The 27,678-nt window shown below is 47.6% G+C and overlaps 2 protein-coding genes across 6 annotated transcripts in view; both read right to left on the bottom strand.

The window, feature by feature from the left end:
• AGBL4 (AGBL carboxypeptidase 4) overlaps positions 1-27,678 on the bottom strand; it is a 1,392,661-nt gene that overhangs the window by 189,368 nt on the left and 1,175,615 nt on the right. The window lies entirely within an intron of this gene.
• Positions 22,593-27,678, bottom strand: part of BEND5 (BEN domain containing 5) — a 47,253-nt gene continuing 42,167 nt past the window's right edge. For all 5 annotated transcript variants that reach the window (XM_082371355.1, XM_082371359.1, XM_082371357.1 and 2 more), the window contains one exon: positions 22,593-22,769. In XM_082371355.1, coding sequence (XP_082227481.1) covers positions 22,612-22,769 — 158 coding nt within the window. In that variant the 3' untranslated portion in view covers positions 22,593-22,611. The remainder of the gene's footprint in view (positions 22,770-27,678) is intronic.

Raw genomic sequence — 27,678 nt, 5'->3', positions numbered from 1 at the left:
ACTCCTGGGTGCTGGTGTGCTTCTCACCGTTAAGTCCCTCATCATCATCGCGGAGGCCCAGGCTCCATGAGCTGGAAGTGGGGCGTTTCCCTGCAGCTGCCCACGGGCACTGCTGTGCGGGGGGCTTACACCACAGTCTGGCAGGGAGACCCCGGCTGGTATTCACGTGAGGGCCGTGGGTCCTTACATGTCCACCCCGCCCAGCAGGGGGCGATTTCTGTTGTTCCCCTCTGAGTCTGGGGTCACCTTTTCTTTTTTCTTGTTTTTGGGGGGTACTTAGGATTTAGTTTAAAGGTAGCCAGTGCTTGGAGCCAGGAGAGCATATGGAGAGAGGGTTTTTTGTTTTGTTTTGTTTTAAAATTTTATTTATTTATTTTTGGCCGTGTTGGGTCTTCGTTTCTGTGCGAGGGCTTTCTCCAGTTGCGGTGAGCGGGGGCCACTCTTCCTCGCGGTGCGCGGGCCTTTCACTGTCGCGGCCTCTCGTTGTGGAGCACAGGCTCCAGATGCGCAGGCTCGGTAATTGTGGCTCACGGGCCCAGTTGCTCCGCGGCATGTGGGATCCTCCCCGACCAGGGCTCGAACCCGTGTCCCCTGCATTGGCAGGCGGACTCTCAACCAGTGCGCCACTAGGGAAGCCCTGGGGTCACTTTTTGGCCCCTGTAAATATTTTCCTCTGTTGCCCTGAGAGTGCTGTTCTCTGAAGGGAAGAAAGCGGGGCAGGGAAAGAGCATTGGCAGGGCCTGGTCTATGTGTTGAGCATTTCCTACAGGTTTGCTCCTTTTAACTCTGTGACGAGGGCAGTGTTGTTGTCATTTTTCAGATGTGGAGACTGAGGCTCAGAGGGAGGTGAAGGGATTTTCCAAGGTAACCCAGGATTTTCCAAGGTAACCCAGGATTTTCCAGGGTCCTGGATAAAGATCACAGTCTGCTCAAAAGTTGCCTCCTGTGGGAAAACTGCCCGAGTCTCAGGATCCTCACTCACACCCGGGCATTGCCTGTGTCATCGCCCTCCGCCCAGCCGCCTCTCCTGTGACTGGGTGGGATAACACCCACCAGCGGGGCGATGCGAGCACTGCTGGGTGCCGGCGGTGGGGGGCTTTGTGGGTGCTGTGCAGAGGTTGGGGGTGAACCAAGGGCTGCAGGAGCCCTGCAGAGGGACCGGCTGCTCCGGGTGACAGGAGCAGACAGGCCTTGGGAAGCCACAGCGGTTCTGAGACAAGGCGAGGACATCACAGCACAAAGATGCAGAGGCACAATGGGAGTAACCTAGCAATGGTTGGGAGGGCTAGTGGGGAGGGTCCCAGAAGACGACAAGAGGGCACTTCATTCTGCCAGCAGTGGGGTCCCTGAGGTCTGGAGAGGCCATGCTTAGAACCTCTTTTCCAGGAAAATATCTGGGCCACTGAGTGTGGGACAGATTGGAAACGCTGAGCCTAAAGGCCAGTCCCTTCTTTTAGCAAGATGAGAATCCTTGCTTTCCTGGGATAAACCCCACTTGATCATGGTGTATGATCCTTTTAATGTGTTGTTGGATTCTGTTTGCTAGTATTTTGTTGAGGATTTTTGCATCTATGTTCATCAGTGATATTGGCCTGTACTTTTTTTCCTTTTTTGTGACATCTTTGTCTGGTTTTGGTATCAGGGTGATGGTGGCCTCGTAGAATGAGTTTGGGCGTGTTCCTCCCCCTGCTATATTTTGGAAGAGTTTGAGAATGATAGGTGTTAGCTCTTCTCTAAATGTTTGATAGAATTCGCCTGTGAAGCCATCTGGTCTTGGGCTTTTGTTTGTTGGAAGATTTTTAATCACAGTTTCAATTTCAGTGCTTGCGTTTGTCTGTTTATATTTTCTATTTCCACAGTTTCAATTTCAGTGCTTGCGTTTGTCTGTTTATATTTTCTATTTCTTCCTGGTTCAGTCTCGGAAGGTTGTGCTTTTCTAAGAATTTGTCCATTTCTTCCAGTTTGTCCATTTTATTGGCATATAGTTGCTTGTAGTAATCTCTCATGATCCTTTGTATTGCTGCAGTGTCAGTTGTTACTTCTCCTTTTTCATTTCTAATTCTATTGATTTGAGTCTTTTCCCTTTTTTTTCTTGATGAGTCTGGCTAATGGTTTATCAGTTTTGTTTATCTTCTCAAAGAACCAGCTTTTAGTTTTGTTGATCTTTGCTATCATTTCCATCATTCCTTTTTCATGTATTTGTGATCTCATCTTTATGATTTCTTTTCTTCTGCTAATTTTGGGGTTTTTTTGTTCTCCTTTCCCTAACTGCTTTAAGTGTAAGGTTAGGTTGTTTATTTGAGATGTTTCTTGTTTCCTGAGGTAGGCTTGTATTGCTATAAACTTCCCTCTTAGAACTGCTTTTGCTGCATACCATAGGTTTGGGTGGTCGTACTTTCATTGTCATTTGTTTCTAGGTATATTTTGATTTTCTCTTTGATTTCTTCAGTGATCTCTTGGTTATTTAGTAGTGTATTGTTTAGCCGCCATGTGTTTGTATTTTTTATAGAATTTTTCCTGTAATTGATATCTAGTCTCATAGCATTTTGGTTGGAAAAGATACTTGATACAATTTCAGTTTTCTTAAATTTACCAAGGCTTGATTTGTGACCCAAGATATGATCTATCCTGGAGAATTTTCATGAGCACTTGAGAAGAAAGTATATTCTGTTGTTTTTGGATGGAATGCCCTATGACTATCAATTAAGTCCATCTTGTTTAATATATCATTCAAAGCTTGTGTTTCTTTATTTTCATTTTGGATGATCTGTCCATTGGTGAAAGTGGGGTGTTAAAGTCCCCTACTATGATTGTGTTACTGTCGATTTCCCCTTTTATGGCTGTTAGCATTTGCCTTATGTATTGAGGTGCTCCTATGTTGGGTGCATAAATATTTACAATTGTTATATCTTCTTCTTGGATTGATCCTTTGATCATTATGTAGTGTCCTTCTGTATCTCTTGTAATAGTCCTTATTTTAAAGTCTATTTTGTCTGATATGAGAATTGCTACTCCAGCTTTCATCTCATTTCTATTTGCATGGAATATCTTTTTCCATCCCCTCACTTTCAGTCTGTATGTGTCCCTAGGTCTGAATTGGGTCTCTTGTAGACAGCATATATTTGGGTCTGGGTTTTGTATCCATTCAGCCAGTCTATGTCTTTTGGTTAGAGCATTTAATCCATTTACCTTTAAGGTAATTATCAATATTTATGTCCCTATTACCATTTTCCTAATTGTTTTGGGTTTGTTATTGAAGGTCTTTTCCTTCTCTTGTGTTTCCTGCCTAGAGAAGTTCCTTTAGCCTTTGTTGTAAAGCTGGTTTGGTGGTGCTGAATTCTCTTAGCTTTTGCTTGTCTGTAAAGTTTTTAATTTCTCCGTTGAATCTGAATGAGATCCTTGCTGGGTAGAGTAATCTTGGTTGTAGGTTTTTCCCTTTCATCACTTTAAATATGTCCTGCCACACCCTTCTGGCTTACAGAGTTTCTGCTGATAGATCAGTTGTTAACTTTATGGGGATTCCCTTTTATGTTATTTGTTGCTTTCCCCTTGTTGCTTTTAATATTTTTTCTTTGTATTTAAGTTTTGATAGTTTGATTAATATGTGTCTTGGCGTGTTTCTCCTTGGATTTATCCCGTATGGGACTCTCTGCGCTTCCTGGACTTGATTGACTACTTCCTTTCCCATATTAGGGAAGTTTCCAACTATAATCTCTTCAAATATTTTCTCTGTCCCTTTCTTTTTCTCTTCTTCTCTGGGACCCCTATAATTAGAATGTTGGTGCATTTAATGTTGTCCCAGAAGTCTCTGAGACTGTCCTCAATTCTTTTCATTCTTTTTTCTTTATCCTGCTCTGGTAGTTATTTTCACTATTTTATCTTCCAGGTCACTTATCCATCCTTCTGCCTCAGTTATTCTGCTCTTGATTCCTTCTAGAGAATTTTTAATTTCATTTATTGTGTGTTCATCATTGTTCATTTGCTGTTTAGTTCTTCTAGGTCCTTGTTAAACCTTTCTTGTATTTTCTCCATTCTATTTCCAAGATTTTGGATCATCTTTACTATCATTACTCTGAATTCTTTTCCAGGTAGACTGCCTATTTCCTCTTCATTTGCTGGTATTTCTTTTTAACTCTGGGCTATTTTCCTCCCAATGTTTTTGTAATGTACTTTATTACTTTTGAAATAAAAAATCAATAGAATGGGAGGGGGAGGGATAAATTAGGAGGTTGGGATTAACAGATACACACTACTACATATAAAATAGATAGACAGCAAGGACCTACTGTATAGCACAGGGAACTATATTCAATATCTTATAATAACCTATAATGGAAAAGTATCTGAAAAAGAATATATATATATATATATATATATATATATATATATATATATGTAATAACTGAATCACTTTGCTGTACACCTGATTCATTGTCAATCAACTATACTTCAATTTAAAAAAACAATAATAATAAAAATCAATAGCAATGGCTAACTTAAAATGAGCGCTTGTTATCTACCAGGCAGTCTTCTCAGAGCCTTGCACAATTAACTAATTTAATCCTTGTAACAACCTCATTAAATGGGTCCTATTGTTATTCCATCTTACATGTGAGGAATGAGAGAATGGAGAAGTTAAGTAACTCTCCCCAGGTCACACAGCTCATAGGTAGTGAAGCCAGGATTGAAGTCTCCACAGTGGTGATCTGACTGGAGGGGCTGCACCTTTACTCATTCACTATACAGCCCTAAGTAAGCAGGTAAGCAGCAGATGCAACCTTGATGAAAAGCACTTCCTTGTGTTGGAGGGAGGAGAGGAACAGCAGGGGTGGCACAAGGCTCTGGGCACTGAAGTTCTCCTGGGGAAGACTTCTTACTGCAGTTAGAAGGACATGGAGGATGTATGCACAGGATAAAACAGACCTTCAGGCAGAGGAAGCAGGTAGACAGAGGCCTGAAGGTGGGAACTGTCTGGGGCCAGCGTGAAGGTGTGGGGCCTTGCATTTGGAGGAGGGAGGGGAGCATGAGGGAGAGAGCTGGCCGGTGAGCCATCAGAGACCAGATACAAAGGATTTTGATCGAGCGAAGAGGCTGGGTTTCATCCTGGGGTGGCAGGGAGCTGTGGAGGGTTTCCCAGCAGGGAAGACCCTGGTCAGAGGGGGTTTAAGGATCCCTCCTGGGGAACCTCCATTCATTCTCTCTCCATCCCCTGCTCCCTTCTTTCCCTCCACTCTTTCATCTTGGGGGCAGGGAGACCAGGAGCTTTCCCATCCAACAGGCTTTTGTACCTTCCAGGCCCTGCCCTGGGAAGATCGAAAAAGGACTAGGGCTGGGTTCTCCCACCCACTTAGGGATCTTATAACCAGATATCAGACCAATATTAGGACACAAGGCAGTTCTTCAAGAGATGTCCAAAATTCACCACCCCCTTGGTCTACCTATGGCGCACCTGTGCATCCTTTAAAATCCAGCACAAACATCACTGCCTCTGGGAAGGCTTCCCTGATGAACAATCTCTCACACAGATTCTTCCATCTCTCTTCTTTGGGATACTCCACTCCTGGCACTCTCTGTCCTTGTTTGTCTGTCTGCCCCCACTGCTCACCCTTGACTGGAGGTCCTCCAGGGCCCGACTGTGGGTGAACCCCTCTAGGTCCCGTGGCCCAGCACAGACCTGGCCCATAGACGGCATCCACAGAGTCTGTTGACTGGAGGATGGCCAAGGCTGGGGCCGCACTCCTGGGGGACTTGTGGGTGAGCAGAGATCAGCCAAGGAGAAAAGCCTTGATGTTCAGAAATTCCAGAAAACGTTGCATGTTGGAGATGAGACTGGTTCAGGCCTTGAGTGACATCACAGCAAACCAGCCGAGCACTCTGATGGCCTCTTGTGCCTCTGGGGACATTGTCAGTTCCTGTGTGTGAGTTTGTGGTGCCAGCATCCCTGGTCTTACCATGAAAGTCATTAACCTTTGCTATTTAAGGGAACCTGTCAGCTTACAGTCATGGAGATAAGTACCAGGCATCGTGGTGCCAAGAAGTCCTCATTTGACACCCTGTCTGTCCCCACTAATTAACAGGCTCAGAAGCAGAGAGATGGGTTCTCCAAGCAAGTGCTGCACCGCCTCAGCCCAGGGACAGGTACTCCCAGTGTTGACCTCCTGGACCTGGCCTAGAATGTGCTCCCCAGCTCCCCCAGCCCCAAAGCAAGCAGTGCCTTCACCGGGAGTCACACGGCCCTGTATCTGGCATCCCTTTCCGGCCCCTCCCTGCCCTCCTCATCCCTACAGCTTCTGTTTCCTCTTGCTGGATTCCTGAGCAGCCTCCTAACGACCTCTCTGTCTCTAGTCCAACCTCCTCCAACGTTCCACACTGAAGCCAGAGTGAGGTTTCTACAACCCGAGTTGGATGACGTGACTCCTTGCTGGAACCCTTTCCATGGCTCCCCAGGCCCTGGGATGTGGCCCCCCGCCTTGTTCTGCAGCCTCATCTTCCTGGCCCACCTCCCTCTCCCCACCACACTCACCCCGGCCTCTGTCTATGCTCCTCCCTCATCTGCGAGCCTCTTCTGCCTCCTGCTTCTCTGAATCCTAAGTGCTCAGTCCCCTGCAAGGCTCCCTTCTGCCCCAGGGAGGTGACCTCCCCCTTCGCTGAGATTCTAGAATAACCTTCAGCTCACACACACTTCCCATACGCACTCCTTCCTCCTTTCACTTGACAAATCTGTGTTGAGTGTGTGCTGCGTGCCAGGTCCTGGGCGGGTCCCATCACATCCACCGTTGCCTCCAATCCTCAAAACTGCCCTGGGAGGCACACGGGCTCTCAGGACCCGGCCCTTTCCTAACATTTCCACTCCCACTCTTTGCTGCTTTTTGTGTTCATGGGCACAACCCCACCCTCTCTGGGACTCAGTTTCCTCCTTAGCAAAATGAGGTCTGAATCTCCACCCTTGAGGTTGTTGAGCTGATAACAGTAGTAGCAGCACGAGTAGTAATAATGCAGAGCACTGAGCATGCCCAGCACCGTGCTAAACAGGCATCGACTGCACCGGCCCGGCCGCTGGGCAGAGCGGTTAAGGGCCCTGCCCAGCATCAGATCTGCCCCCAGAGCGCCCCTAGCAGCCGCTGGCATCCCTGTCCACATCCAGCCTGGAGGAGGCGTACGAGACGAGGATATGCCAGGCACGTTCCGGGGAGGCATGCAGACGAGCCCGGCTGGAGCTCAGGGCCCGTGTTTAATAAAAGATTAATGAAATTGTCAAATTGACCTTGTCAGTGTCTGCTCAATCCAATTACGCGGCTGTGGCCCCCGTGAATGGGGTTAAAAGAGGAGCGCACACGAGACAGACAGCGCTGCCCAGGAAACCCTGGGGGGCAGTGTTTCCCGCAGCCCCGCCTGCTGCCCCCAGGCCCCACCAAAGACCCGCTGGCCACCGTCAGGGTGCCGTGTCCCCTTATTCTGGAGGAACAGCAGTGAGCACCCCGTCTCCAGCAGACAGGGGTGTTGGCACTCTTGGCAGACGCTCACATCCTGCTGTGCCACGCTGTGCAAGGCACAGGCCACGTGGTAAGAAGACACAGTCGCTGTCCTTGAGAAGGCCTTGGTCTGGTGGACGGCACAGACATGGAAACAAATAGAATTCACCAAATGTGAGCAGGGCCCCGATAGATGGTAACCCAGGGAAGGCGCACTTAGATGGACCTGGCACTCGGTGAGTTTCCTGGAAGAGACGTCACCTGAGGTGAGAAGTGACCCAGGAGCCGACCCAGAAGAGACAGGTGGGAAGAGTGCAAGCGGGAGTGCCGTCCTCAGGGAACAGCCAGGCATCAGCCAGGAGGGCCGTGGAGGAGCGTTCTGCAAAGCAGCAGGGATGGTGGGGAAGCTTGTTCATGCTGGAGAGGGGTGGGAGTGGAGTGGGGTGGAGGGCAGGACAGGGGAAGCACGGAGCAGCTCAGGGTGCCTGGAGAGGAGAGGCTGGTGGGTCATGAGATGAGGGGAATGGGGATCTTCCCTGGGGGCAAAGCTTTTCAAGGAATGAGCCCCAAGCATCCTCTGTGTGTAGGGAAGCTCAGCCCTCTCTGAAGGGTCCCACAGAGCCTGGCTGGAGGGACCAATTTCAAGGTTCTGAGGAAGACCCTGTGGAACAGGCTGGGTGCAGAGCTGCTCCCATCGCTGCCTCTGCCAGCAGCACTTAGTCCTGGGCCTAGGCCTGCCTGCCATCCCCCACCCCTTTCATCTCGGGCATTTGCTGGGTTCTTCCAACTGAATGGCCCTTCTCAGTTTACTGAGTTTGCTTGCATCCCTTCCGCAACTAGATCATCACTATAACACTGCAAGATAGACAGCATCATTATGCCCATTTTACAGTTGATGAAACTGAGGCTTAGGGAGAACAAATGCCCCCACCCAAGCCTTGTTCATAATGGAGGTGAGACTCATGTCTATTTATCTGAACTAAAATCCTACGCTCATTCTATTACTACTTGGCGATCTTTAAGGGAAGGGGGGATGAAGGCCGGACACCTTGGCACGAGCAGTTGGTAGAAACAGGCAGATTCTGGGTGGCCCCTCACTAGATAGGCCATCACTTCGTCAAAAGACAATCCTGCCAACTGCATTTCTAGGGCTCAACAAGGGCTGCAAAACATGAGACCCACATTTGGATGGTGCTTTTCAACAATGTGATTCATGTTCAGCCATGGATTCCTACTGGAACAAGTATTTCTCCATGGCCCCATCACAGCGCCCCAGGGAAGACAAATCCCCAGTCCCCTCCCAGTGGAGGACATCACTGCCCACCTGCTCAGCCAAGCCAGAAACCGGGGGGTCATCACCCAGTCTTCCTCATCTCCCCCTCCCCTCCGATCAACAGATCACGGTGGCTTAACCCCAAATATATATTTCCATTCTGACCTTCCCTGCCCATTCCTTCATTCCCAGAACCACTGCTTTGCTCTGGTCCCCACATTTCTTGCAGGGACCATCCGACCAGCCTCCGAACTCTTTTCCCAAATTTGGTCTCCCCCACTCCCGTTCATCACCTACAATTCCACCAGAGTGGTCCTTCTGAAACACCAATCTAACCACGTCACTCCCGGGCTCAACACCCTTCAGTGACTCCCTGTTGCCGCCTGAAAGCAAAGTCCAGCTCATTAAACAGGCATGTAAGGCCTGCAGGCCCGGGGGCCCTGGCCCCCCATCACCCCACAGCCTTGTCTCTCAGCAGGCCCCACTCAGACCCTGCACTTCAGACCCCAAGCTGGACCTCTTAAGGTGCTGAGAAACCACTAAGCTTTTTCAGTCCCTCATTCATTTACCCCCCATCCATTTATCCAACTTTGAACCCCTATGATATGCCAGGCTCTCTTCTAGTCATTGCTCTTGTGACACCTCACCTTAGGACAATATTGAAACACATACATCAGGGTGGGAGAAAAATAAAGCAGCAGCAGAAGACGTGAGAGTGCCCTGGGGTGGGGCGCGATGTGCTTGCTCTTCCAGATGGTGGTCGAGGAGAGCGCTTCTGATGAGGGACATGGAGCAGAGATCTGAAGGAAGTGGGGGCAGCCATGTGGACGTCTGCAGGGAGACGGGTCCAGGACTGCAGACCTTCCTTCCCCAATCCTGTCTGCGTGTAACGCCTTAGGCCACTCCCGGGGCCCAGCTCTCACCTGAGAGTCAGCTCAGCAGTGACCTCCTGGAGGACGTGCAAGGACAATCAACCAGCCCTTGTTTTATGCCCCTACAGTACCTCACATGGCTTCAGGCCCAACTCTGTAACGCTGAGGTGCTCGAGTTTTCTTTCTACCCTTCCCTTCATTCATTCATTCATGCATTCATTTCTTGAACAAAAACTGCTTGAGTAGCCCCCAGGGGCCAGGCGCTGTGCCAGGACTTGGGATGCATCTGTCACTCCCCTGTCCCATGCCCCAGGAGCTCCTGGGAGGCAGAGAGACACCGCTGCCCCACCTCATTATCCCCGTGCTAGCACAGCACCTGGCCCCGATGGCTTCGGTGAGTACTTGCTGAGTGAATAAACATTTGAGACCATTTTATTGAAATGCTTCAGAGTAAATTTGGAGACAGGCATTCCTCTAATCAAGAGTAATTTAATAACCACAAATGTCTTTTAACACAGTGGGGAGGAAAAAAAGGTGTGCATGTCCCTTATTGCTGCAGGTAAAATAAATGGCATTTTTAATAAAATGTCCCCATACAGCATATAGAACGTGGCCACATGATGAAACAAATAAATATCTGGTGAAATTATGCATTGCAAAGCAGACTTTTTCTGGTCTTTTGGTTATTAAATGTAATCACTTTTGAGTCGTGCCCCTACTCTTCTTCCTAGAGGCAGGTACGCGTTTGATTAAAATGTGGGCCCCAGAGCACTTTCACAGGGGAAGGTTGAGCGACGTCCCCAGAGGAGCCGCCGCGGAGCAAGCGAACGGGATGATGGGGCCAAGGCAACTGCCACAATTTGCTTCACGCTTGATGGACGTGTTTATCCCCAGACAAAGTGCACGCAGTCACGGGCGTATGGCAATCTTGCAATTAAGGCAAAGTCTAATTAGAGACGGCAGCTTCAAAATACAAAGGGACCTCTGAGTGGCAACCACTCTGGTCGGCTCTGAAACGTGATTTTCTCACTCCAGTCCCTGCCTCAGCCACCAGTCGACTGAATTACGGGAGGGGGCGGGGTTTGCATCTTGTTGCCACACGCGGATTCTCTGGGCGCAGCTCTGCTTTCAGACCGTGGAGACACCTAGGTCCTCGGAGAAGAGCACAGGTTTTGGGATTCACCAGACTGGGATTTGAAATCTGAGTCTGCCCGTTATTACCACTCCAGCCTCAGCATCCTCATCTTCCTAGTGGGAGTGGTGACAACCACCTCATAGGGCCACGGAAGGATCAAGGAAGGGTTCTGTGGGGATGCAGTTCAGGGATGTCGTTCACCTAACCGGGTCACTTACACAGCCTTTGCTCCCAGCCCGTGCATGCTGGTGAGAGGGTGCCTTGCCTGGGGCCAGAGGTGAGAGCCTGGGAGGGCTGGGCTCTTACTACTGCATCCTTCATCCTTCACCCTTCATCCACAGGACCCAAGACAGGTTTCTTCTCAACCTTTCTCTCCTTCAGTGCCTGACACTGCTCCGAGCGATTAATTTTATGTGTCCACGCGGGGTGGACACTGCGGACGAGATGTTCCCCCTCAGCCCAGACAGTCCTTGCAAGAACAGACGGCCTGTGGGTCAGGGAGAAGGCACTGCGGGCAAGGCTTGCTAGACCCAGAGTCCTGGCCCGCGGCCAGCAGCGCTCCCTGAGCTTAGGCTGGGGTCAAGACATGAATCAGAAACCAGGAAGTCACAATCTACTCAGGAAGACAGACAGGAAGAGAGCACAGAAGTGTGTGACACCAGTTTACATTCCTACAACATTTTACAGTTGAAAATGCTTCGACTGATCCCTTGTTTAATCCTCCCAAGAGCCTGTGAGGGGGTAGTTAATGCCAATCCCCACAGGACTCTGAGCTTCAGGCCAGCTCTGCCCTCCAGGTACACGGAAGCAGAGGTGTGTGTCGCGGACCACACTCCCGTTACCCGCCCAGGCGAAACGTATGGAACCTTCTCACTTTCTGCTTTTTTCTTTGGATGTCTTATTTGTTTGTTTGTTTTAAATAGTTAAAACATTACAGAAGCCTGTTTTGCACTCTTCCCCATCCCCCAACCCTGATAAGCTGGGCTGTATCCTTCCTGCCCAAGTTTTCAGACTGCGCCTGCACACCTGTCTGTCCATAAAAAACCTATAGTGTCCTTTCGCGTGTTTTAGGACTTTATGTACATAGTCTCAAACTCTAAGCTTCATTCTACCACTTGCTTTTTGGACTGCACGCTATGCTTTTGGGTTTTATTTATGTGATACATGGAGATCTGGTTCATTTTTTGCTGTATGGTATTTCACTCTACGAAGAAAGTCAACATACGTGTGTGTGTGGTGTGCGTGTGTGTATGCACGTGCACGCAATGTGTATAACCATCCTGTTGTCGGACGTTTGCTTCCACACCTTCTATCATCCTGTGTTGCTTTACAAGGAAACCTTGCACATGTAGGTGAACCTTGAACACGGCTAGACTCCAACCGGGGAGGAGGGACCCTCCTCTTTGTCACACAGTGCAGGGTCTGGCACCCTGCTGGCTCTGTCAGTGCTGATTACTAGAAGGCACTGAGGTTGTGATGAAAGAACAGTGGACTCGGTCTCAGAAGGACCTGGATTTGAATCTTGACCCTCTTACTTATTCGCTGTGTGACCCTGTGCAAAAATTCTAACTTTTCTGAGCTGCAGTGTCCTTACCAGGAGAAATAAAGACAGTAACACCAACTCCCAAATATTCTTGTTGTGATGATTAAATATATGAAGTTTTCAGTGTGGATCCTGACATACAGGAGGGGCTCAAGAAAGCTAATGGAAAGATCCCTGATCCAGGGCAGACGAAAGGGCATGGGAGAGGCATCAGCAGGCTCCTGTCAGCTGCCCCTCTCACTCTGAAAAAGGAAGTCTAGGTCAAACGCTCAATTTTAAAAACAAAAGAAAAAAGAAAAGAATGAAAGAGCAAGAGAAAGAAAGAAAACAAGCCACCTTAGAATCATAATTTGAAACCCAGGGAGCTACCTCCAAATCTGGCTGGGTTTCTACTCCATCTGTGCCTTTGATTGGCTGACACTGGAAATCTGGAGAGGGTGTCTTTGGTCTTGGACCAGGTTCCCTGAAGGGCAGCCCCACCCTGCAGAGGCCACCTGCACTCCTGGGCCCCGTGGAAGGCAGCACCAGGCTGGGTTACAAAGGGTTAAATCTCTTCCTCCCCCCAAAAGAGACTGGAGCCAATGAGGCTTTCTGCTTAAATGGCCTATAACCATCTCCCAAAAGCTCCTTAGCTCAGAAAGTGTACAAGTCAGCAAAATGAAAATAATTTAAAGAGCCGTTGGGAAGAAGAACTCCAGCCTCCCTGCTGCCCCCGCTGATAGCCTCTCAGTAGTGACTTGCGCTTTTCATGTTCAGGGCCAGGGGTTTCCCCCCAGTTTCAGGAGAGGAGGTATCCCAGGCTGAGATCTGCTGCCTCACAGGAGGGAGGCGGGGGGGGCAGGAGGACTACGGAGATCTACCTCCGCACCTGGAGCGCTTCGTGGTTTCCAAGCCCTGCCCTGGCCATGACGCTGCTGCCAGGCCATGGCGGCTTCAGAGGCTGGTGGCGCGGGGACCGTCACGCATGTATGATAACCAAGGACACGGAGGCTCACAGACAGGAAGTGCCAGACCCGCCCTCAGCCCAGGCGAGTGGAATGCTCCTGGCTGAGTGCCCAGCCCTCCTTGCCTCTATCACTCTGAGAGGTAGGACAGTACCTGTTAATGAGCACCTACTATGTGCCTGCCATGTGCACAGCACTTTATGCAACAGCCCTAAAATGTTGACACTGTTATTCTTGTTCCATAGTTGATAAATCTGAGGACCCAGAGGTTGAGTAACTTGGCCAAGGTCATGCTACTGAAAAGCTGTGGAGGAAAGTTCAAACCCGCAGTCTCATTTCACACCCACACTGTTTCCACGGCACCAAGGAAGTGCTTAGGGAAGACCTGGCACAGAGACAAGTACAGCCCTGCAATCTGCCTCCCAGTCTCCTGACACGTTTCAACTCCCTGATCTGGGTCTGCCGCCCCTCCACGGGCTGAGTCCCCACAAGTGCCTGCGCAGAGTGAGTTCAGGGCATGGGAGCTGCATGAAGACCCAGCTGCCCTGGGCGCTCCCCATCTGGACGGCTGCAGGATGGTGCTCACAGCCTGGTTCCCACCTCGCAGTGGCAACACTTAAGGAGGAAGGAGAGTGGGCACCTGACCCTCACCATCTCTCACCTGGGTTATTCCAGAAACCTCCTTGACTTTTCTCTCTCCCTCCAAACCCGCCACCACAGTGCTGCCAGCATGATCGTTCAGCAGCTGTCCTTGGTCCTCAGGGTCCAGCACCTCAGCCTGGGACCAAGGCCCTCCCAGGACCCTGCTCCTACCCACCTCTCCAGCCTCCTCCCCCAATACCAACTTCACCTCCACTCCTTGAAACACCTACCTGCTTCCACCTCCTGCCCCTTGTTCACAGGGACAGCAGACATTTACACAGTGCTATGTGTCAGGTACAGTTCTAAGTACTTTATAGAAATTAACTTAATGCTCGTAGGAACTGACCCCTCCATTTTATGGCGGAGAGAACTGAAGCCCAAACCAATTAAATAACTTGCCCAAGGTTACAGGGCTGGTAATCGGTAGATCCCGGGGTGAGACCCAGGCAGTGTGAGGTCAGATTCCTCAAATTTAACCTCTGCCAAATCCTTTCCTCCTTTCTTGACGCGGTGACAGTCTCTCCTGGGGGAACAAGACCAGGAAGGTCTCATGACACCCTCTGAAGGACTTTCTTCATCCCTCAAGTTCTTAAATCCCCAGGCAGAAAGAACTGCTTCGGTCCCTGGTTTCCCACACCTGTGGTCATCAGGGGCCAGGATTCTAGGGAATTTCATCAGCACTGGGCTCAGTGCTGGGCCCGGGGCTCAGATATGAACACACAGTGGTCCTGCCTTGAAGGGCTCACAGTGAGAAAGATGGACGCACAATGACAATATGGGCTGACAAGGCCAGCAGAGGGCATGCGAGGGTGCCACAGAGCAGGGGGAGGCGTCCCCACCCAGACCGTGGAGGGAGCACTGAAGACCTCCTGGAGGGAGGAGAAGGAGAAGGTCATGGAGCAGAGGTGGCCAGGAAGGTCCACACAGAAGAAATAGTTTGTGTCCACGAGCGATCTAAGGTCGCCCAAAGCACGGTCGTAAAGACACCAGGCATTGGAGGCACTCAGGCTTCCATGCCAGTCCCGGATCCTCCTGGTCATGGTGGTGCCATCTTGGGCCAGTTACTCAACCTCTTTAAGTCCGTTTCCTCATCTGTGAAATGCAGATGGTCATAGTATCTGCTTCACAGTGTTGTGTGAGAAATAAAATAATGACAGCGCCTAAAACATAGTACGTGCTCAATAAATACTAGTTAATTAAACAAATATTGTCCATATCTATATCTCCTGCACCTAGCACACAGTAGGGGCTCCGCAAAGGGGTACAGAGATGAATTTACACAGTCCTGCTCTCAGTTTGCTGACTGCCTCAGGGAAAGAGACAACTAGATAGACATTACAACACAATGCTCGGAGCGTTAAGATGCTGGGAAGGTTGGGACTGGCAGGGAAGGAAAGGAGGAGATGTGGAAAACTAGAGAAGGGAGGGAGTCCTTCTGGGAAGAGGTGGAAACAGTTCCTTAGAGGAAATATTTGAGCTGAGTCTTCAAGACGGGGGAGGATAGGTTTTCTATAGTTAACGACCCAGGCACGAATGAGCGCACATCTTGGAATAAAAGTGAGGCTCCAGGTAGACAGGACAGATTTAATGTCCCATACTTCTCACAATCCTTGGATACGTCCACACCCGTGGCAGGGGCCCTGGACAGGGCTTGTTACCCCATGCTGATCTCAGCTTCCGGGGCGCTCCACTTCTCCCCACCACACACTCAATCTGCCTCCCTGCTCTGCTTTTGCCTTTTTTCATGGCACTTATCACTTTCTACAGTTTTCTTATTTATTACATTTACCATTTATCTTCCTACCCATCTCATTCCATTCCCTCTAGAGTTTAAAGTCTTTGTCTTTACTAATATGTCTCAGGCATTTAGACTAGTGACTGACACCTAGTAGACACTCAGATATTTGTGAAATGACTGAATGATTCCATAATTACTCATGGGGGAACTTCTGGAAACAGATGTTGGTGAGGTTAGAATACTGAATCTCTCTCCCCATTAGCTACTGAAATGGAAACATGCCCAGGGTACCAGATTGGATATGGCCAAAAGAGTGCATTCTGGAATGGTGGAAAGAACACAGGGTTTCGAACCACCCTTGAGGTGTGACTCCCTGTTGGACCCAACCAGCAATGCCTGTTGGAGTGGTGGGCACAGACTAGAGATATTCAACTCGTTGAAGATGAATGGGGAGGAGATGGACCGACAGACAAATCATCTCCTCATGGCCATTCTCGTCCTTCTGGCGTAAGCTCAAATGTTACATCTTAGAGGTCTTCCCTGATCACATCTAGATGGAGGAGTTACGAGAATAATCCAGCTCAGAGAAAGTAACTGGTAAAGAAAAGTGGGGTCTTTAGTGGAGGACCACACGGTTCTTTTCTTTTCACTGACCTAACCATTATTATTGATAACTTGGTGAAGATACAAAAGATCATATTTCTATGCTATAAAACTGGGAGGAAGAATATAACATAGAATAAAATTCCATGAGGATCTCAAACATGCAAACATATGAATCGACAATTCACATAGGAAGAAGTTGAAAAAGTACTTTTGTAGAGAAAGCTAATTTGCCAACCTTCTTTAAAAATTCCAAACACTGGTGAAGTTGTGCAGAAATGGCACGTGCACCTACCTTGAGACCTGGCTTGACCTTTTTGAGGGCTAATATAACAAACATAGATATAACAACAACATGGAAAAGACTATAAAAATGTTCTTGCCCTTTAATTAGCTCACTCCTGGGAATTTAAGACACAAACAACTATAAATGATCATGACAGCATTACCTCTAATAGCAAGAAACTAGAGACGATAAAATGTACAGTGAGGAGATAAGAAGGTAATCATGACCCAGTGTCAGGAAGGGCATTGAAATGGCAGCTACACAAACCAGGCAGCAGAGGGGGAAATGTTTGCCATATGATGTTAAATGAACAAGGCAGGATCACGGGAGGCTGGCCAACTGCCGTGAACAAAGAGGTACTGCCCTGGACAGACAGGAGGGGCTCCCAGGAGTGAATGTGTTGTTGGGCTTGGTTCTTGGGATTATGGCTCGATTTCTTTTTTGGCTTTGGCTTTCCTCAAATTTTGTTTTGTATTTTAAACACAAATGGAAAAGAAGATCTCAACCAGCTGGAATGTTGGGCCGAAACCAATAAGATGAAATGGAACCGGGATGCATGCAAAATCCGGTATTTTGTTTAAGAAATACATTTAAGAACACACAGTTGAGGTGAGGGGGGTATAAATAGCTGCTAAAGTGAATAAGGGAAGGAAAAAGGGAACAAAAAACAACCACATTTACTGCAGCCCGCAACTGGGATAGTGAGGGCTGTAGGTCTGGTACCGCGGGGGGTCAGTGTAGTTACATTAACAACTGCATAACGGACAAGGTGACTGGCGCTAGAAGATTTAGGAACTTGCCCAATTTCCTCTAGTCTAATAAATAATGAAGTCAGGATTTGAATTTGGTGTGAGTTCCTCTGTCATCAAAATCTATGCTCGTTCTCTTACAACACAGTGAACTAAAGGGATAAGCATTGTGTTAGCCAAAAAAGGCAGCAGGACAGTATTTGGTGACCATAAGCTCAACGTGAGACAGTTCTATTGCTAAAGATGCTAATTCAAGTTTAGGGCACTCTAAAAGAGATATGCCATCCAGGAGCAAGAGATGACAACCTGCTCTAGTTAGTACTGGTCAGACCCTACCTAGAGCAGTGTCCAGTCCTGAACCCTACCTTCTAGTGGCGCATCCATAAAAGAGCAAGCAGGATGGTCAGAGTTCTTAGGATCTGGGAACTAAGAGATATTGAACGCCTAGGTGCTTTACTCACATTATCTTGTATAGCTCTATATACAACCCTGTGAGATAGGTGTTATATTCCCACTTTTAAAATGAGAAAACTAAAGCCAAGAGAGATTGAGAACTTCTTCAAGGTCACATACTAGTAAGTGGCAGTCAAGATTTGAACACAGGGCTGTCTAAATCCAGAGTCCTCACTCTTTCCTGCACTGCCTCTCCCATGTGAGAGATGGCAGAACAGAATATGAGCTACTTATTAGTCTGTGAAGAGACATGATTGCCACCTTCAACTCTGCAAAGGGCTATAAGCAGAAGCATTTTGCATGACTTAGAGGAGAGAATTTGAGTGACCTCAGAAGTCTCAGGGAAGTAGATTTTTAGCTCAGCAGAAGAACTTCTCAGTGATGACAATAATTGGAGGGACTCTTGGGTAGGAAGATGAATTCTCCATGCCTGGAAGAATTCCAGCATGGTCTGGAAAGGCATTTGCTTTCAGTGGAGAGGAGATCTGAGTGGAGGACCTCGAACTTCACTTTTGACACTTAGGTTTCATGAGCCTATGAAGCTGTTTGGCAGAAACTGATTAATCTCTTCAACAGAAGTGATGAAAAGACCTGTTGGTATGTCTATTTGCAGATGTAAAAGTAAAAATATGCCCAAGGTAAACACATTGGTCCAGAGAAAACTATATACAGAAAATGAAATGAATTCTGCTGGAAATGCTCACAGGTTAAGCTTTTATTTTGTGTAAGCAAGAAACCAAACTCTGGAGAGATGTGCAGTCTCAGAAGTAATCAAAGAAAATGTAACGAGGTAATAATTTTCACCTGTTAGGTTGGCAAAATAATTAAAACACGGTCATGCCCATTATATGTACCAAGAATGATGAAAGTGGTACTCTTTTTGACCCAGGTAAAACGAACCTAAGAACCTGATAGAAAATATAAAGAGGAAAAAAAAAAACTGTGCACACAAAAATCTTCATAGATGTTTAATTTATAAACAACCTAAAAATTCAAGGAAGGGCACAGGGAAAAGCTCATGAGCACTGCACGCTGTGGGATGAGCACAGGGTGTCTGGAGGGCCAAAGGCAGGTTTGAAGGCCAAGGTCACAGTGTAAGAGGTCAGAGCAGGTCAGAGACAGGATAGGCACACACACAGGTGAGGACCGAGTGGGCGTGGGGAGAGGAGAGAGGAAAACCACCTGTAACACTGGCGGCCATTTATCCACTCTCCCTGGGGCACTTTAATTACATGCTGGACCCAAGTGTGCAGAGAGAGCTTCCATGAGCTGGCAGCCCTGTGGGTCAGCCCCACAGCCGACCAGGTGGTCTACCCAACTGTAGCTTGATGTCCATTCACCGGGGGGATGTTCGAATTGATGGCTATAAATTTCATGGAGCAATAGGGAAGTATGTTAAAAAGAAAGGGAAGGATGCAAACCTGATCATATGCTATGACCACAGGTATGTAAAATACACATTTACGCTCTTAAATGAAGGACTAGAAGAGATACATCACAATGCTTGCAGCTGTGCAATTTGGAACATTTCCCTTATTTTTCCAAAAATTTTTATAAAGTGGTTTTCATTTCTTTATAATTACCAAAAAAGTCACAATTTAGAAATGCATCTAAGAAACCCATGGGCACATAACAGTCACTAACAACACACTTTCCTCAACTAGAAAATAAAAACAAGCCACATCTTTCTGTTTGGTCTGGCAACAGAGAACTTGTGGCCGGGGCTTCTGTAAACAGGGCCCACACCTCATCGTTTCAGGCTCTGCCAGTTCAAGATTGACTGTCTTGTCCTCCACAACTCACTGGTCTGTCACAGGAAGTGAAAGAAAGAATCTAAGTGTAAAAGTGAGGGGAAAATCATTGGCACCTACACTGAAAGTCACCTTCTGCATCATGTCCAATGAAACAGCATTTGGTGAGCATGAAAGAGAAACTCTAAACAAGGTGTTAGGGCAGATCCTCAGCTGCTTAAGAGGACATTTATTCTCAATTTCAAATATTGTCATGCACTTTAGAAGGAGCATGTCTTTTTACTTAGGAAACACTCTTGTCCCTTTGTTAAAACAGGACTTCTAATGCTGTCTACTAGACTGGTGTTATTCAAAACTGGCACTTGTGTTAAAACACATGCTCCCAGCTCTATCCCAGCCCTACCGAATCCAGCTCCCTAAACCAAAGCCCAGGAACCTGTATTTTAAGTACCTCAGCAAATTCTCATGACTGGGTAAGTTTGGGAAACTCCCTACTACACAAAATGAACTTGAGTTTTGTGTATGTATTTGAATGTAATAAAACTGTGGATCCTCATAAACGGTACTATTATTCCCCATCCCTTCAAATGGCTTGAAATAATGAGACCGATTTCCATTGATTGATTACTTAAATTGGGACTCTCCTAAATATGCCCTGAGATTACATGGCTAGATTCTCAGCCCAGACCATAATATTCCACTCAGCTTTCGAGGGAAGAGGTAAAAGGACAGAATTTCCACAGACCTGGATTCTGACCCAGCTCCACTGCTGACAACTCTGGGACCTTGGCCAAGAAGTTACTTAACTTTTTCTGAGCCCATTTCCTCATTTGTATGGGTGTAAGAATGGTGGCCCTGCCCTCACATAACAGTCACAGGGCACCAGGTACACAACAGGTGCTCAAAAAGTCTGTCTAACTAGGGTGTAAAAACACCTGCCCCCTCCCCTGCCCCAATTCCCCATCAGAAACAGCTCTTATGTCCTTCCTTGTCACATCTACTTTTGATTTCATTCTGCCTCGCAAGCTAAGGACAGCTAACAAATATCTGCATGGCTCTTTGAGACTTATGCAGCTCTTTTCCCAGATATTACCTGGATTACTCTCCACAATAACCCTGACTTAGGGATCATTATCTCCACTTTAGAAGAAACGAGCTCCAGAATGGTCAAGTGACCTTCCCAGAAGCGGTAAAGTCACAATCAGATCCCACAATCTTTCACAACCTGTTCTGTCCCTGATGTATGTGTCATACATTACGCAAAGCACTTTCACATGTCATAGCCTTTTTAAACAGGTATTTCGATGACTATTTTCCCTTCCAACCTAAAAGCACCTATAAAGCAGGTATCATATCTTATTAGTCTTTGTAGGGAAAAGGAGCCTCTGGGTGTTTGTTATCTTCGCCATGCTTAGGAAGGAAATGGGATGAGTTCAAATCATGTATACTTTTTCCCAGCCTCTCATGCATTCACACTACTCATGCCCAAGCTGCTCCCCTGCCATTAACACATCTTAATAACAAGAGTTTACTGAACACTACTAAGTGTCACAAACTTTACTTACCTAATGAATTAACTTTTGTTAAACACTTAGAAAAGTCCTGGCACATATTAAGTATCTGTTATTGTTGTACACTTAGAAAAGTCCTGGCACATATTAAGTATCTGTTATTGTTGTTATTATTATTTAATTATCCACATAGCCTGTGAGGTATGCATTATTTTCCTCATTGTACTGGTAAGGACTCTGAGAAGTTAAGTGACTGGTCCAAGATCACACCGCTGGTCTCTGGAGAACTGGGAAAATACCATAAAAGGAAGTTCATGCCTATACATCCTATTAGCAAGCATATAATATTTCAGATTGCAAAGAATTATTTTATGTACTAAAATGAAATTCCTCAAAGAGGTAACCACCTCCACTACTCACCCTAGTGACCCTGAGCTTTCGCTAATAGACCACCAGTAATCTAATGGTTTAGTGGATAAACAATTAGAGAAACCAGAGGCCAAAGTTTTCCAACCAATGCCTAAAAGCCAATAACCAGAAATGAAGAAAATAATGACTACCAACATTTACTGAGCACTTATATATAGTGCTCTACAACTTATAGCAACTCTGCAACGTTGCAACTCTGCAAAGTAGATATTATCTCCTTTTTACAGAACGGAAGATTGAAACTCAAGAGGTTACGCTAAGCCCAAAGCAAGCAGTGGACCAGGTTTGGAACCCAAACTCCTCAGCCCGAAGCCCTTGCCATTTCCAACATACTATGCAGACTTCATAGGCATTACAGAAAGGAAAGTGTTAATCAACAGGAAGATCAAATGTGGTTTGCTTGACTGGGCACCAGGCACTTTAGAGACGCAGCTACTGAAAGAGATAAATATTATGCAACTTGAAAGATCATTTGAGATACAAGATAGGATGAATGAACCGACACCAGGTGACGTTGCCCCTGACTTTCTGAAGGTAACCCTGAACCACATCTAAAATTACCACCCCCTGACACTCCTTTACAAAGATTGACTCAAATTATCAGGAAAGCTGAATCTCAGATCACCTTGAGTGACAGGTCCTAGATCTGTCCTTTGAGGTAAGAGAAAGTAATCTGCTACGAGACAGCCCTTCAGATCTGGAGACAGTAACCACATCCCTTATGAATTTTCTCTCCTTCAGCCTGAATGTTCCACCCTTCAAAGGACACTGGTCACCTCCACTGTACACTTAACAACCATCCTTAAATAAATGAGGCTAATGATTGTCTACAGCAAAGAATTAATGAAGCTTTATTATAGAACAAAATAGAGGAACAAAGATAGAAGTCCTTGAATGGTAAAAATATCAGCTCAAACTCTTGGCCAAGTGATAGGCAACTCAGAGACACTTTATCCCCCTCCGAAAAGACAGCGCTTTCACCATCCCCAGAACAACACTGGCGCCAGGTTGCTGCCTGAGTCTCAGCAAATCCATCTGCCTTCTTTGGAGTGGGAAGTCCAAGTTCAGAACAAGGCGCTGACCTCAGAAACCTACTGGCTCCCCACCCACACACCACCACGCATGGTGGGGTCTGATCTGGACAACACCATTGCCCGCAAATCACATGCCACACAAGGAAAACGAGAAGGCTTTATGAAAAATCCAAAGTTTATTGCAAATTATATTTTGCTTCCCTTCGTTCTTCATTTTTACAGGATTTATTGATATCCATGATTTTTTCACAGATGTACTTGTTGACTTTGGAGAGTCTCTGTGCAATTTCAGTTTCATCCACAGTTTCTTGTGCTATTCTGTCGTACAAACACTCTAGACAGGGAAAAGAAACAAGAAAGCCAAGGATTAATGGTACATTCGAGTGCATATCTTTAAGGGGGAGAAAGGAAAATGTGTCTCCTGACATACTTCCAAAGTACCAATTCACATATCTGGCATGGCTGTATTTTAAATTTTTCAACACAAAGTAGATATACACTGTAAATTTATACTTTAAAAATAATGATACAACACCCATGTGTCCACTCCCCTGCTTAACAGGACACCATTACTGGTCCCTCTGAAGCCCCTATATGCCCTTCCCCAATACCATCCTCTCCTTGTCCTCACCAGAGGTAACCACTCTCCTCAATTTTTGATTTTCTTTTCGTGTTAACACATATGCATACATCCTTAAATAACATGTTGTCTACTTTTCCCATTTTTAACTTTTTACAAGTGTATCCATACTCTGTATATCCGACTTTTTTTTTTCATTCAACATTCCAGTTTTGAGAGTCACCCATGCTGAAGTGTACGTATAGCTGCAGGTCATTCACTTTCACTGATGAGTAGTGTTCTACTGTGTGACTGGTCCACGATCGGCTGACCCACTTTATTGTCCATGGATACTTGGATGGTTTCCCATGTTCTGCAGTTACAGGCACCCTGAGCCGTGTCTCTTGGGGCAAACATGCAGGAAATGCTCAGTATGGGCCTAGGCTGGAACTGCCCAGTGTTAGGGTGTGTGCATACTACACTTTACTAGGTGATACGTGGGAAACTGTTTTCCACAATGGTTGTGCCGCCTGGCACCCCTAACAGTAGTGTGTGCAAGGACTGCCTGCCCCATATCTCCAACAGCACTCCGCGCCAGATTATTAAGGTTCTGACAACCTGGCGGGCGTGAAGTGGTACCTCACTGAGGTGGATTACTAATGAGGCTGAGGATGGCCACTTTTACTGACTTTACTGACACTTTACTGACACAGCCATTTGCTGTGAGGAAGCAGGGAGTGAGCCTCAGACAGGACGTGACTGAAGCTGGGCTTTGGCCTACTTCCTAGCATGGGGACCTGAGGCAAATCATTGCCCTAGATTCCTCACCTCACAAACAAGGATAACAAACCACACATGATCTTTTTTCAGGCTGCCATGAGGGATGTGAAACAAACATTTTGCAAGCCTTCCTCAAACTGTAAGGAGCACTGCACCTGTATGAGGTTACTACAGTTGTGTTATGTATATGCCACTGTTCGTTCCCAGGGCCTAGCACAGCGCCTGGCACAGGGGCAAGATAAAGTAAGTGTATGTTGAATGAATGAATAAATGAATGAATGCTTTGCTTGGGAAACCTGAGGGGACATAATAATTGTGGACATAAGGGGACTAGGGGTGTGGGTGGGGAATGCACCACTGGGGTATGTAATCGTGGGCAAGATTTTTAACTTGGTTGAACCTGAGCCTCCTGACCTATAAAACAGGAGTGACAGCCCGGTCTTGACGAACTGCCATGCAGGATAAACAAAGTCTTGTCTACCAGGCCAGTGCACAGCAGGCAATCCTGTTAGTGATGCAGAATATCGGCACTAGGAGGGACCATGGAGACTAACTTGTGCTGACCCCTCCACTCACACGGGACATGGCTGAGGCCTGCAGAGAGGAGGTAAGTACAAGCATGATCCCCTGCGGCCTCCGCTCTGAGCCCTTCCTGGGCACGTGGCCAGCCTGCCTACTGCTGCCGTCCAGGCGGCAGGGGCATGTGCTATAGGCCTTCTTTCTTTGGGGCACCATCTCCTCCCTGCGGATCAGGGTTTGCACAGAGAAGCCTTTGAAAGCTTTTAGTTGACCTTCACTACTTCCTGGCTGCTTCCAACCTGACTAATCTGCACTTTGTCTTGTGTTGGCCTTTCCACAGAGAATGAGATGAGAAGGTTCTACCTCTGCTGACGCCACCTGCATTTCCCGACCCACTCCAGGCTATCCCACAAATCAGTCTTTGCTCATCTCCTCCCAGATTACCGATTACCCTGGTCTCATCCTTCACCTGCCTAAACCCCACCCATTCTTCCAGATTCAACCTGCTTGGAACCTACCAGGTTGAGTCGGGAGACCCCATTCTGCCTATACCCTCAGTGCTTCCATACTCTCCTGGGTTTTTCTCTATCAAAGCCCTGATCACAATCTCATAGAACTGTGACCACACTGTCTCACCTACAGACCCGAACACGGGGTTCCCTCCCCAGCCCAGGGCCAGGGGGAAGCCGACACTCGCAGTGACGTTGCTGGAAGCTCAACCAAACGAGGAAGACACCCCGTGCAGAGGACTGTTTCCAAGTTCAGGGGTTTGAATCTGGTTCTAACCCTAGTTGCTGTGCCACCTCGAGTGGGAACCTCTCTGGGTCTCAGTCTTACTCTCTGAAAGCAGGATGTCAAATCCAATCATCTAAGAAGATTCTTCCAGCTCTAGGTCTCTAGTTCTCTGGAAGGTAATAGGGTGGGTAAAGAGGCAAAGGAGAGAGAAGAGGGCAGGGGAGTGGGTGTGATGGTCCTGAGAGGCCCCGGCATGAGCTGGAGAGAAGGCAGGAAGAGCAAGGTACAGATGGAGGAAGGTTTTCAGAGGCGCCCACAGAATCCCAATCATTCTCGTTTCCTGAGGGTAAGAGCACTGAACGGTCCCTGAGGTTGATTAAAAGGCTTTCGTTAGACTCCAGATATTAATCACCTGCAGCTGCCAGGAATGTCTCCCTCTGCAAGGGAGCATTTGAGATTACTGCTTAATTAACAAGGTTTATAACAGCGCTAATGGGTCCTATTAAAAAAGTTATAAAAATTAACCAGAACTCAACGCTGTGGCTCATTTGAAAACTCAGACACTCTGCAAAAGGTCATTTGACCTTAATAAGGTTTAACTGTCATTCTGGAGCTTGTCATTAAAGCGAGACTCTCCTCCAGCCCTCCTGCTGTCATCCTTCTAAAGCAGTGTCAGCGTTCACCACGTCCCTCTGCTACACGGTAAGGAGTGCCTTTAAAACCAAAGAGAGAAGATCCTCACCAACCCTGTGAGCACCAAGGCTTTTGTCATTTTGATATGGCAAATGCGAGTAAATGTGGTAAAATCATACAAAATAAATACAAACAATCTCAATCCAGCAGACAGCTTGCATGGGAAGAACCAGTCAAACGCAATCTGGAAGAGCTCAAATAATTAGCCTAAAAATGGGGAGTGTATGGTGGGATGGGAGACAGGCTTCAAACCTGCCTAGCTGTAGTAAAGAAAAAACAAATCAACACTGTATTTTGGTAAGACAAGAAAGCCCTGGAGACAATGGGAAGCCTGAAAGCCCAGTTCAGCTCAGCTCTGATCTAACGCGTTGTATGACCTTGGGCAAGTCGATTTCCTTCTCACTCACCGGCATGGCAAGTAGTTATGGGCTCTAAAGGGTTGCTTGACCCGGCACCTGGGAGGCAAAGATACAGCAAGAAGAGAACAGAGGTAGGCACGGGGTGCTCTGGGACATACAACAGAAGGATCCCCCCACCCTGAGAGGTCAGGGAAGGCTTCCTGAAGGACGGTTCTCCTAAGCACACCTGGGTGGTGAGTAGCAGCTAGCCTGGCAGAGCAGCACGTGTGTCGGGTGGGCAGTCTGATCTATGTTCCAGGTGCCAGGAATAGCATTTACAAATTCCCTAACGTGAGAGGGGACAAGGCTTGTTGGAATACAGCAGTCCATTATGCTAAGAACTTAGTGAACAAGGGGAATATTGCTGAAAAATAAGCTGGAGCTAGAGCCAGGGGCCAGATTATGAAGGCGCTTTTACGACACGTTAAGAAGCTTACCCTTTAATAATGGGCACCAGAGACTGGCTGTGACGGGGTGGTGGTAACAGGATCATACTGGGTTTCTGAAAGATCACTCTGGTTACAAATGGAGAGAGGAGTCTGGCAGTGCTGGAGTAAGGCAGGGGAGAAGTGAGGTGGCCTGGACTACCTGAGGTGCGATGGGTATGGAGAGAAGTGGACGGTTTAAAAGGTATTTGGGGGCAGAACAGATGGAGAGCGGGCACGTGGAAGAGTCAGGAATGAGGCCTCTCTGGGTCCCTGGCAGGTGGTGTCATTTATCAAGACAGGGAACACAGAGGGGCAGAAGGCTTTGGGGAGAAGGAAAAGGAGAGAGCAGTGAGTGGTGCAGACGTGCCAGCGTCACGTGGACATCCGGGAGGAGAGGACCAGTGGGCACCTGGATGTATGGATCAGGAACGTGGAAGTGTGAACTGAGGTCAAATACAGATGTGGGAATCAGTCACCGATTCAACAAATATTTATTGAACACTGACTATATGCTGGCCCTGAGCAAGATGCTCATAAAGCTCATGTTCTAATGGAGGTGGGGAAAAAGACAATCATCAAGCAAAGAAACAAGTAAATAAGAAATGCTCTGCAGAGACTTTAGGGAGGGTGACGTGATAGAGAGCAATGGAAAGGCTACTTCATCAGCCCGGGCCGTCGGGGAAGACCTCTCCGAATGACAAGGAGGCAGGATGTGCAGACCAGAGGAAGGCACTGCTGGCAGTGGGAACAGGAAGGGGCTGGGAGAAGGCCTCAGTGGTCAGAGCACAGTGGAAATGGGAAGTGTGGTGTGAGATGAGGCCGGGGGAGTCACCAGAGGCCAGATCACCAGGCAGCAGCCAAGATGAGGAGTGTGGATTTCAACCCAGGGCCGTGAGCATGCCGAGGGCAATGGTGACAATGGGGAGTGAGAGCAGCGGAGGGCAGCTTTGCAGAGTGAGAGAGAAGAGGGCTGGAGACAGAGGCGAGGGAAGCGGGAGGGGAGCCCGCAGGGGGAATGAGAAGCCACAGGCAGGAGGAGACCTGAGCCTGCAGGAGGGTTTCTCAGTAAAGGAGGAGGGATCAGGTCAAACGGCTGGGGAGGAGGTGGAGCCATGCCCTGGATGAGCAAAA

This window comes from Balaenoptera borealis (genome assembly GCF_965194805.1).
Source record: "Balaenoptera borealis genome assembly, chromosome: 1".
Taxonomy (NCBI): domain Eukaryota; kingdom Metazoa; phylum Chordata; class Mammalia; order Artiodactyla; family Balaenopteridae; genus Balaenoptera; species Balaenoptera borealis.
This window is presented reverse-complemented; position numbering and strand designations above follow the sequence as displayed.